Here is a 10,545-nt window from a genome sequence, read left to right as displayed (position 1 = left end):
GAGCAGTGATTGGTGTGTGAGTGGTGATTATTGTGTGAGTAGTGATTGTGTTAGCAGTGATTAGTGTGTGAGCAGTGATTAGTGTGTGAGTGGTGATTGGTGTGTGAGTGGTGATTATTGTGTTAGCGGTGATTAGTGTGTGAGCAGTGATTAGTGTGTGAGCGGTGATTAGTGTGTGAGCGGTGATTGGTGTGTGAGTGGTGATTATTGTGTGAGTGGTGATTGTGTTAGCAGTGATTAGTGTGTGAGCAGTGATTGGTGTGTGAGTGGTGATTATTGTGTGAGTAGTGATTGTGTTAGCAGTGATTAGTGTGTGAGCAGTGATTAGTGTGTGAGTGGTGATTGGTGTGTGAGTGGTGATTGGTGTAAATGTGAGTGGTGATTGTGTTAGCAGTGATTGGTGTGTGAGTGGTGATTAGTGTGTAAGTGGTGATTAGTGTAAATGTGACTGGTAATTGTGTTAGCAGTGATTAGTGTGTGAGCGGTGATTGGTGTGTGAGTGGTGATTGGTGTGTGAGTGGTGATTGTGTTAGCAGTGATTAGTGTGTGAGCAGTGATTGGTGTGTGAGTGGTGATTATTGTGTGAGTAGTGATTAGTGTGTGAGCAGTGATTAGTGTGTGAGCAGTGATTAGTGTGTGAGTGGTGATTGGTGTGTGAGTGGTGATTGGTGTAAATGTGAGTGGTGATTGTGTTAGCAGTGATTGGTGTGTGAGTGGTGATTAGTGTGTAAGTGGTGATTAGTGTAAATGTGACTGGTAATTGTGTTAGCAGTGATTAGTGTGTGAGCGGTGATTGGTGTGTGAGTGGTGATTGGTGTGTGAGTGGTGATTATTGTGTTAGCGGTGATTAGTGTGTGAGCAGTGATTGGTGTGTGAGTGGTGATTATTGTGTGAGTGGTGATTGTGTTAGCAGTGATTGGTGTGTGAGTGGTGATTGGTGTGTGAGTGGTGATTATTGTGTTAGCGGTGATTAGTGTGTGAGCAGTGATTGGTGTGTGAGTGGTGATTATTGTGTGAGTGGTGATTGTGTTAGCAGTGATTGGTGTGTGAGCAGTGATTGGTGTGTGAGCGGTGATTATTGTGTGAGTAGTGATTGTGTTAGCAGTGATTAGTGTGTGAGCAGTGATTGGTGTGTGAGTGGTGATTGGTGTGTGAGTGGTGATTATTGTGTTAGCGGTGATTAGTGTGTGAGCAGTGATTGGTGTGTGAGTGGTGATTAGTGTGTGAATGGTGATTGGTGTAAATGTGAGTGGTGATTGTGTTAGCAGTGATTGGTGTGTGAGTGGTGATTAGTGTAAATGTGATAAATGTGATTATTTTAAATATAAGCAGTTTTGTGTGTGTGTGTTTTTTCTCGTTGCTGTGTGAATGGTGATTAGTGTAAATGTGACTGGTAATTGTGTTAGCAGTGATTAGTGTGTGAGCGGTGATTGGTGTGTGAGTGGTGATTGGTGTGTGAGTGGTGATTATTGTGTTAGCGGTGATTAGTGTGTGAGCAGTGATTGGTGTGTGAGTGGTGATTGGTGTGTGAGTGGTGATTGGTGTGTGAGTGGTGATTGTGTTAGCAGTGATTGGTGTGTGAGTGGTGATTGGTGTGTGAGTGGTGATTGGTGTGTGAGTGGTGATTATTGTGTTAGCGGTGATTAGTGTGTGAGTGGTGATTGGTGTGTGAGTGGTGATTATTGTGTGAGTGGTGATTGTGTTAGCAGTGATTGGTGTGTGAGCAGTGATTGGTGTGTGAGTGGTGATTGGTGTGTGAGTGGTGATTATTGTGTGAGTGGTGATTGTGTTAGCAGTGATTAGTGTGTGAGCAGTGATTGGTGTGTGAGTGGTGATTAGTGTGTGAATGGTGATTGGTGTAAATGTAAGTGGTGATTGTGTTAGCAGTGATTGGTGTGTGAGCAGTGATTGGTGTGTGAGTGGTGATTGGTGTGTGAGTGGTGATTATTGTGTGAGTGGTGATTGTGTTAGCAGTGATTAGTGTGTGAGCAGTGATTGGTGTGTGAGTGGTGATTAGTGTGTGAATGGTGATTGGTGTAAATGTAAGTGGTGATTGTGTTAGCAGTGATTGGTGTGTGAGTGGTGATTAGTGTAAATGTGATAAATGTGATTATTTTAAATATAAGCAGTTTTGTGTGTGTGTGTTTTTTCTCGTTGCTCTGCGCAGTTGATTAACGATGGCAGTGTGTGTGCTGAAGCTCTGTGGGATCACGTCACCATGGACGACCAGGAGCTCGGATTCAAGGCGGGAGATGTTATTGAAGTGGTGGACGCCACTAATAAGGAGTGGTGGTGGGGGCGGGTGCAGGAGAGCGAGGGTTGGTTTCCCGCCAGCTTCGTCCGTGTAAGTGATAAAATCACACTTACAGTTCAGGAAAAAAAACATTTATTCTGTAAATTGTTTGTTATAATTGTTTTATTTATTTATTTCTTATCTTATTTTTTGTGTGTCTTTCAGCTGCGTGTGAATCAGGATGAGCCTCTGGATGAAGATGTAGTGCAGGGGGGGGTGGAGAGTGGGGGCGCGGGGGTGGGCGGGACGTGTGGGCCCGGGTTACTGTGTAAAGAGCAGATGAGGGCAAACGTGATTAATGAGATCATGTGCACTGAAAGAGACTACATCAAACATCTGAAGGACATCTGTGAGGTCAGTGAGCTCCTACAATTGACCAATGAGGATAAAGGGGTGTGTCTAATCACTTAGTCATGCCTTCCATTTACATGTATTGGGGGCGTGACTATGGAACACTGAAAGGGGCGGGGCTTTACATTCACCAAATTCACTGACTGCACATTTGATACCCAAGTCTGTATAATTATTATAAAAGAAACGTATAAAACGTGATGGAAGCTCATGAAAAGATTATCGTCTCATTTTCAGTTTTTTATTGTGTTTTTCAGGGCTACATTAAACAGTGTCGCAAACGGACTGACATGTTCACAGAGGAGCAGCTCAGGACCATCTTCAGCAACATCGACGAACTTTATCGCTTCCAAAAGAAATTTCTTAAAGCGCTGGAGAAAAAATACAACAAGGAGCAACCACACCTGAGCGAGATCGGCTCCTGCTTCCTGGAGAACGTAAGACACCTGTCTGTCTGTCTGTCTGTGTGTCTGTCTGTCTGTCTGTGTGTCTGTCTGTCAGTCTGTGTGTCTGTGTGTCTGTCTGTCTGTCTGTCTGTCTGTCTGTCTGTCTGTCTGTCTGTCTGTCTGTCTGTCTTTCCAGAGAGAGTAAGACACCTGTCTGATTATACTCGGAGTGTGTAAGTCTTTCTGTTCTATGAATTTTAAATAAATACATAAAAATGATAAATAAATCAATTATAATTTTTCCCGCTGCTCTGGTGTTGGAACCGATTCAGTAAGTTTGTGCATGAAGGGGCGGAGCTTCACATGGTAGTAAGAAATCTTTAATTAGAACATCAGTAAAGTTAAAACACATCATCATCATCATCGTCATCATCATCATCATGATCTCCTCTCGGTTTTCTTTTTCCAGCAAACAGATTTTCAGATTTACTCTGACTACTGTAACAATCACCCCAACGCCTGCGTCCAGCTCTCCAAGCTGATGAAGATGAAGAAGTACGTGTTCTTCTTTGAGGCGTGTCGTCTGCTGCAGAAGATGATCGACATCTCACTGGACGGCTTCCTGCTCACACCCGTGCAGAAGATCTGCAAATATCCACTGCAGCTCGCCGAGCTCCTCAAATACACCAACCCTCAGCACAAGTACACACACACACACACACACACACACACACACACACACACACACACACACATAATCATGAAGCTAAATGACATACAGATGAACATAACGAGAGAAGCTCCACATCAGAAATGTGATCTAAAGATAAAGATCATTTTATATGGAATACAATTTTTCTTTCATGTTCTTTGGAAAAAGTTCTGAAAGAATAAATTAATGTAAAAATTATATTATTATTATTATTATTATTATTAGTAGTAGTAGTAATTATTATTTTAACACATTTATGGAAAAATTACTCCAAACACGAGCTACGTGCCAACATTTACAATGACTTTTATAATAAAATTTTTTTTATTATTTATTATTTTATTTTCATGAGGGTGTGTGTGTCAGTAGTAGTGACGCGCGTGAGGGTGTGTCAGTAGTAGTGACGTCCGTAAGGGGGTGTGTGTGTGTGTGTGTGTGTGTCAGTAGTAGTGACGTGTGTGGGGTTGTGTGTCAGTAGTAGTGACGTGCGTGAGGGTGTGTGTGTGTGTGTCAGTAGTAGTGACGTGTGTGGGGTTGTGTGTCAGTAGTAGTGACGTGCGTGAGGGTGTGTGTGTGAGGGTGTGTGTGTGTGTGTCAGTAGTAGTGACGTGCGTAAGGGTGTGTGCCAGTAGTAGTGACGTGTGTGAGGGGGTGTGTGTGTGTGTGTGTCAGTAGTAGTGACGTGTGTGAGTGTCAGTAGTAGTGACGTGTGTGTGAGGGGGTGTGTGTGTGTGTCAGTAGTAGTGACGTGTGTGAGGGGGTATGTGTGTCAGTAGTAGTGACGTGTGTGAGGGGGTGTGTGTGTCAGTAGTAGTGACGTGTGTGAGGGGGTGTGTGTGTGTGTGTCAGTAGTAGTGACGTGTGTGAGGGTGTGTGTGTGTGTCAGTAGTAGTGACGTGTGTGAGGGTGTGTGTGTGTGTGTCAGTAGTAGTGACGTGTGTGAGGTGGTGTGTGTGTGTGTGTGTCAGTAGTAGTGACGTGTGTGAGGGTGTGTGTGTGTGTCAGTAGTAGTGACGTGTGTGAGGGTGTGTGTGTGTGTCAGTAGTAGTGACGTGTGTGAGGGTGTGTGTGTGTGTGTGTCAGTAGTAGTGACGTGTGTGAGGTGGTGTCAGTAGTAGTGACGTGCGTGAGGGTGTGTGTGTGTGTGTGTCAGTAGTAGTGACGTGTGTGGGGTTGTGTGTCAGTAGTAGTGACGTGCGTGAGGGTGTGTGTGTGTGTGTGTCAGTAGTAGTGACGTGTGTGAGGTGGTGTGTGTGTGTGTCAGTAGTAGTGACGTGTGTGAGGGTGTGTGTGTGTGTGTGTGTGTGTCAGTAGTAGTGACGTGTGTGAGGTGGTGTGTGTGTGTGTCAGTAGTAGTGACGTGTGTGAGGTGGTGTGTGTGTGTGTCAGTAGTAGTGACGTGTGTGAGGTGGTGTGTGTGTGTGTCAGTAGTAGTGACGTGTGTGAGGGTGTGTGTGTGTGTGTGTGTGTGTGTGTGTGTGTGTGTGTGTGTGTCAGTAGTAGTGACGTGTGTATTGTGTTGATGTTTAGAGATTATAAGGACGTGGAAGCTGCTTTAAACGCCATGAAGAACGTGGCTCGACTCATCAATGAAAGGAAACGCCGTCTGGAGAACATTGACAAAATCGCCCAGTGGCAGAGCGCCATCGAGGACTGGGAGGTAACAACACACACACCACAACACACACACCACAACACACACACACCACAACACACAAACCACGACACACACATCACGACACACACATCACAACAACACACATCACAACAACAACACACATCACAACACACATCACAACACACACCACACACACACATCACAACACACACACAAAACACACACCACAACAAACACATCACAACAACACACACCACAACACACATCACATCACAACACATACACCACATCACAACACACACATCACAACAACACACAAAACACACATCACAACACACCACAACACACACATCACAACACACACATCACACACATCACACCACACATGATGACAATGATGAAGATCCCATACTGTAGATATGACAGGGTGTGTGTTGGATTCTTCTCAGGGTGAGGACGTTCTGAGTCGGAGCTCTGATCTGATTTTCTCAGGAGATTTAACTAAAATCTCCCAGCCTCAGGCTAAAGGTCAACAGCGCATGTTCTTCCTGTTTGATCATCAGCTGGTCTTCTGCAAAAAGGTGAGTACAGGAAGTTCTTCTTCTCACACAAACACACAAGTGCTTCCATCACACATGGAGAGAAAATGTACCAGATTCAGGGCAGAACTCTGAATATTAAAACATGATTGCATTAAAATGCTGTTTAATGTCCAGGATCTGCTCCGGAGAGACATTTTATATTATAAAGGACGCCTGGACATGGACCAGATGGAGGTGGTGGATGTGGAAGATGGAAAAGATAAAGATCTGAATGTGACGGTGAAGAACACGGTGAAGTTAATATCTGCAGATGGAGCAGAGATTCATCTCCTGTGTGCTAAAAAACCCGAGCTGAAGCAGCGCTGGCTCCGAGCCTTCAGTGACGAGAGACAGCAGGTCCAACACGACCGAGACACGGGTGAGACATCAGCCGCATGTTCATATAAAACTTCACGTTAACAAAAATAATTACTTCTGTTTTTACTTGAATCAGCCAATCGGAGCGGAATCTCACCTACACAGAAGATCTGACTGGTTTATATCCAGGTTTAAATATTAAATATTTGGTCTCTTCACAGGATTTTCCATCACAGACATGCAGAAGAAACAGGCCATGCAGAACGTCTCCAAAACTCCTCCAGCTGGAAAACCCAAAGGTGATCATACATGCTCTACACGCGTCACCTTTACGCATTACACGCGTCACCCACACGCTCTACACGCGTCACCCACACGCTCTACACGCGTCACCCACACGCTCTACACGCGTCACCTACACGCTCTACACGCGTCACCTTTACGCATTACACGCGTCACCCACACGCTCTACACGCGTCACCCACACGCTCTACACGCGTCACCCACACGCTCTACACGCGTCACCTACACGCTCTACACGCGTCACCTTTACGCATTACACGCGTCACCCACACGCTCTACACGCGTCACCCACACGCTCTACACGCGTCACCCACACGCTCTACACGCGTCACCTACACGCTCTACACGCGTCACCCACACGCTCTACACGCGTCACCCACACGCTCTACACGCGTCACCCACACGCTCTACACGCGTCACCTTTACGCATTACACGCGTCACCCACACGCTCTACACGCGTCACCCACACGCTCTACACGCGTCACCCACACGCTCTACACGCGTCACCTTTACGCATTACACGCGTCACCCACACGCTCTACACGCGTCACCCACACGCTCTACACGCGTCACCCACACGCTCTACACGCGTCACCCACACGCTCTACACGCGTCACCCACACGCTCTACACGCGTCACCCACACGCTCTACACGCGTCACCTTTACGCATTACACGCGTCACCCACACGCTCTACACGCGTCACCCACACGCTCTACACGCGTCACCCACACGCTCTACACGCATCACCCACACGCTCTACACGCATCACCTACACGCTCTACACGCGTCACCTTTACGCATTACACGCGTCAATTACACGCTCTACACGCGTCTCCTACATGCTTTGCACACGTCACATTTACACTTTACACACGTCAATTACACGCTCCACATGTGTCACCTTTACGTGCTACGTCATCTGTGTACATATCAAAGTGATGCTGTTTTACAAAATAAGTAAATTTTTCTTTATAAAGATACAACAGTATGTTATATTACACACACACACACACACACACACACACACGTTTTTTTCTCCTGTAGTGGTGTTGATGTGATCTCTGTGCTCCTTCTCTCCGTCATGATTCAGCTCTTCACCACCTCCTGGCTCTTAAAGCCCCACTTCTGCGCTCCAAAAGCTCCAGGAGCCTACATTACCCAGAATCCCCTGGGCCTGGCTTCTCTTCTTCCCCACTTCCTGAAGTTATAGCGCCCCCTGGTGTTCTGCGCAGGGCCATTTCCTGGGTCTCCTCTCAGAGTAGAGACCTGCTCCAATAGACTAGGGGTAATTATAACGGGTGTATAATAAACACTGCAATGACATGATAATAACCGCATAATAATATTAACCTACAGTATTTACACTTTTATTTATTTACTGCAGAATCTTTAAACCAGCAACATTTACTGTCCAAACTACAATATAGAACAGTATAAAGACCAGAACACTGATTATATTCCTGATATTTTCCAAAAAGCCGTGTACAGGTGGTCCCCAAACGTACGTATGACGATACGACAAAATTGTTAAAATATTTATTCGCACTATTAAAATGTTTGTGCGATACGTGGGGATGCTGCCAGGATGTGCACGTGTCCTGCCTTGTGAGACGTCTCGCTCTCTGTCTTACACGCATGTTGCATTTCTTTTACTGTTTTGGTGTTTTAAGGCCAGTTGTAGCTCTCGTCTCTCTCTCGTTTTCATCACTAAAATAGTGTGCTGGCTCTGCCCTCCACTCGTGAACCGGTGCTCGTCAATGAGACACACACACACACACACACACACACACACACACAAATATATACTGTATAGTTTAAATTATGTACTGTAACTTGTTAAATTATTACGACCCCATAGTGATCAGCAGTGTTTAAGAGTCCTGGTTAGACTGGGCCACATCTCAGCGTACCACATTTTTGTTATGATGGGATCATCAGAATGCATCTCCATTGTAAGTTAAGGACTACCAGTATTAATGATATTCACGCTAATAACTACTAATTTACCTGCTCTCTCTGTTCACCTGTGTTCGTGTTCCCCCTCCAGCGTTCCCAGTGCACTGAAGGATTTAGAACCGTGAACTTTGACCTCATAACCATCGCACGCTGATCCCTGCTTTTACTCACATGCTGATTAAACTCTGCAGGGTTCTGACCAGTGTCTTCTCCTGAGTGATGAAGATCTTTGCACTCATGACCTTTCCCTTCTCTCTCTGTCTTTAGCGGCGACTCGTCCGTATTACGACCTGCTGTTGCGTCAGAAACCGTCGGCGTTGCCGCAGCAAGTCATCGTACTCGCCGAACCCAAGCGCAGGAACTTCTGGCACAACATCGGGCGCCTGACGCCGTTCAGAAAATGAATATACACGAACCCACTGTAATCAAGGCCATCTCCAGCCGGCATGTGAACCTCATCTCTCATACAGCAAACATTGTGATCTTTACAGTGCAGTGTTTAATCTCCTTCTTAAATCAGCTCCATCCTGAGGGCAGAATAAATGCTCCTGCCCGGTTCCACTTCCAGGGAACGCCGCATGCCTCCTCCCTCTCCTGGTGCCTAAATCTGTTTCTGTTCAAGATACTTTTTCTTGTTTAATGTTTCAGTGTGAATGCACTTTACGACTCCGTTACAACTGAGACTGAAACCCGAGGCTGAAACGGCGGCATGTCTGCTAACACACGTGACTACTGAGACCGCTGAGACCGCTGCTGCATGTCCTCCAGCACGCTTCAGTCCTCATGGGTTTTTTCTACGTTTATTTTCACTGGATTTGTACAGCATTTGATACTGTGTGTGTGTGTGTGTGTGTGTGTGTATGTTGGACACTGTTCAGATTATCACTGTATTGTTTTGATTTCTGAAATGACAAAAAAAAGAGTTTCCTTTCTGCCTGAATGGTCACTTGGATGTTTATAGGTTTGCGCGTCGTCCTAGTTTCAGAACTCAGACGTGTAGAACTCAGACGTGCAGAACTCTTGACGTGCAGAACTCTTGACGTGCAGAACTCAGACGTGCAGCTCGCCGTGAACACGGACAGACCTGAACACAAACTGCTGTGTGATCGCTCACTCACTGTAAATACAAATATACATAAAGGAGTTTCACTGAGAAAACAGTGTTCTAATGAGAAATAAACGGTTTAATGATGTAACGAGGCCTCGGGTCCTCACTGAGATCACCTCCACCAGTCTGATCTGCAGCCTCACACAGCAGGAACCACCAGGTTTCATTCCTCTTTTACTGCGTACATTAGTGCAGATATAAACACACTATAAACTATACCTATCTCTCGCTATATATAGATCTATTTTTTATATATAAAATCTGCAGCTCTTTGTGTTTCCATAGTAACAGTATAGGTGTGTAAATCTCTCTGTACTGAAGATACACAAAACTTTGGGTTACTGCCTTTTCCTCGAACTGTTACAAACTTCTGACACAGGAGACTCCTTCCATACATACAATTAGTACAAATACCAAAATAAACACAGACCCAGTGAAATCTTTCAAAAATAAAACCCTCTCCCTGAAAAACTGAAACTAAAATCAACTAAAAAGATCAACAGTTTACATTTAAACCTCTATAAATAAATAAATATCTATTATTTAATATTGAAATAAAAAAAATGCTGCCAAATTATTTGCCTGTTGAAACAATGAACTGCCCTCAGATTCACCTCCACGGCTCCTCACCAGTTCCTCATTCCTCCATCACAACCTCCAGAAGCTCTTTACCGCTCTGCACTTCATTCTCCTTTCATGTGGAGAGTGGGTGGGTTTCATAACAAACCTGTCTCAAGTCACTGCATAATATCTCTCGCTCACACACACACACACACACACACACACACACACACACTGAGACAGAGGAGACTGTGTTGTAAGGATTTTCTTTATATTCACAGTTCTGTTCTAATTACTTTAATATTGTTATGACCAAGGGGACTTCACCAAGGGTGTATTTTACAATCATAATATA

At 45.1% G+C, this 10,545-nt stretch overlaps 2 protein-coding genes across 4 annotated transcripts in view; one reads left to right on the top strand and one right to left on the bottom strand.

Annotated features, from left to right (window-relative positions):
- The first annotated feature begins 2,047 nt into the window (after nt 1-2,047).
- On the top strand, nt 2,048-9,717 carry LOC310717281 (rho guanine nucleotide exchange factor 4-like). 2 transcript variants are annotated; one of them, XM_083525145.1, is made up of 11 exons: nt 2,048-2,344; nt 2,459-2,647; nt 2,902-3,081; nt 3,500-3,732; nt 5,273-5,402; nt 5,810-5,941; nt 6,077-6,320; nt 6,481-6,558; nt 7,656-7,850; nt 8,789-9,530; nt 9,576-9,717. In XM_083525145.1, the coding sequence occupies exons 1-9, from the start codon at nt 2,219-2,221 to the stop codon at nt 7,841-7,843; spliced, it is 1,500 nt and encodes a 499-aa protein (XP_083381271.1). In that variant the 5' UTR covers nt 2,048-2,218; the 3' UTR covers nt 7,844-7,850; nt 8,789-9,530; nt 9,576-9,717. The 2 variants fall into 2 exon arrangements, with proteins under 2 accessions (XP_083381271.1, XP_083381272.1); XM_083525146.1 differs by lacking the exon at nt 7,656-7,850.
- Nucleotides 9,718-10,444: 727 nt separating this feature from the next.
- The window catches only part of sh3glb1b (SH3-domain GRB2-like endophilin B1b), an 8,937-nt gene continuing 8,836 nt past the window's right edge, over nt 10,445-10,545 (bottom strand). For both annotated transcript variants that reach the window (XM_083525177.1, XM_083525178.1), the window contains one exon: nt 10,445-10,545. This exon is cut by the window's right edge and continues 418 nt beyond it. The gene's annotated coding sequence lies outside the window, so the exon portion shown is untranslated.

This window comes from Silurus aristotelis, assembly GCF_946808225.1.
Source record: "Silurus aristotelis genome assembly, chromosome: 22".
Taxonomy (NCBI): domain Eukaryota; kingdom Metazoa; phylum Chordata; class Actinopteri; order Siluriformes; family Siluridae; genus Silurus; species Silurus aristotelis.
This window is presented reverse-complemented; position numbering and strand designations above follow the sequence as displayed.

Excerpts from the sequence above, each read along its gene's own strand:
- LOC310717281 (XM_083525145.1), top strand. The coding sequence starts at position 2,219 with ATGGACGACCAGGAGCTCGGATTCAAGGCGGGAGATGTTATTGAAGTG. Across the intron at positions 2,345-2,458 it reads TTCCCGCCAGCTTCGTCCGT|CTGCGTGTGAATCAGGATGA; the intron begins GTAAGTGATAAA and ends TGTGTCTTTCAG. Across the intron at positions 3,082-3,499 it reads GCTCCTGCTTCCTGGAGAAC|CAAACAGATTTTCAGATTTA; the intron begins GTAAGACACCTG and ends TTCTTTTTCCAG.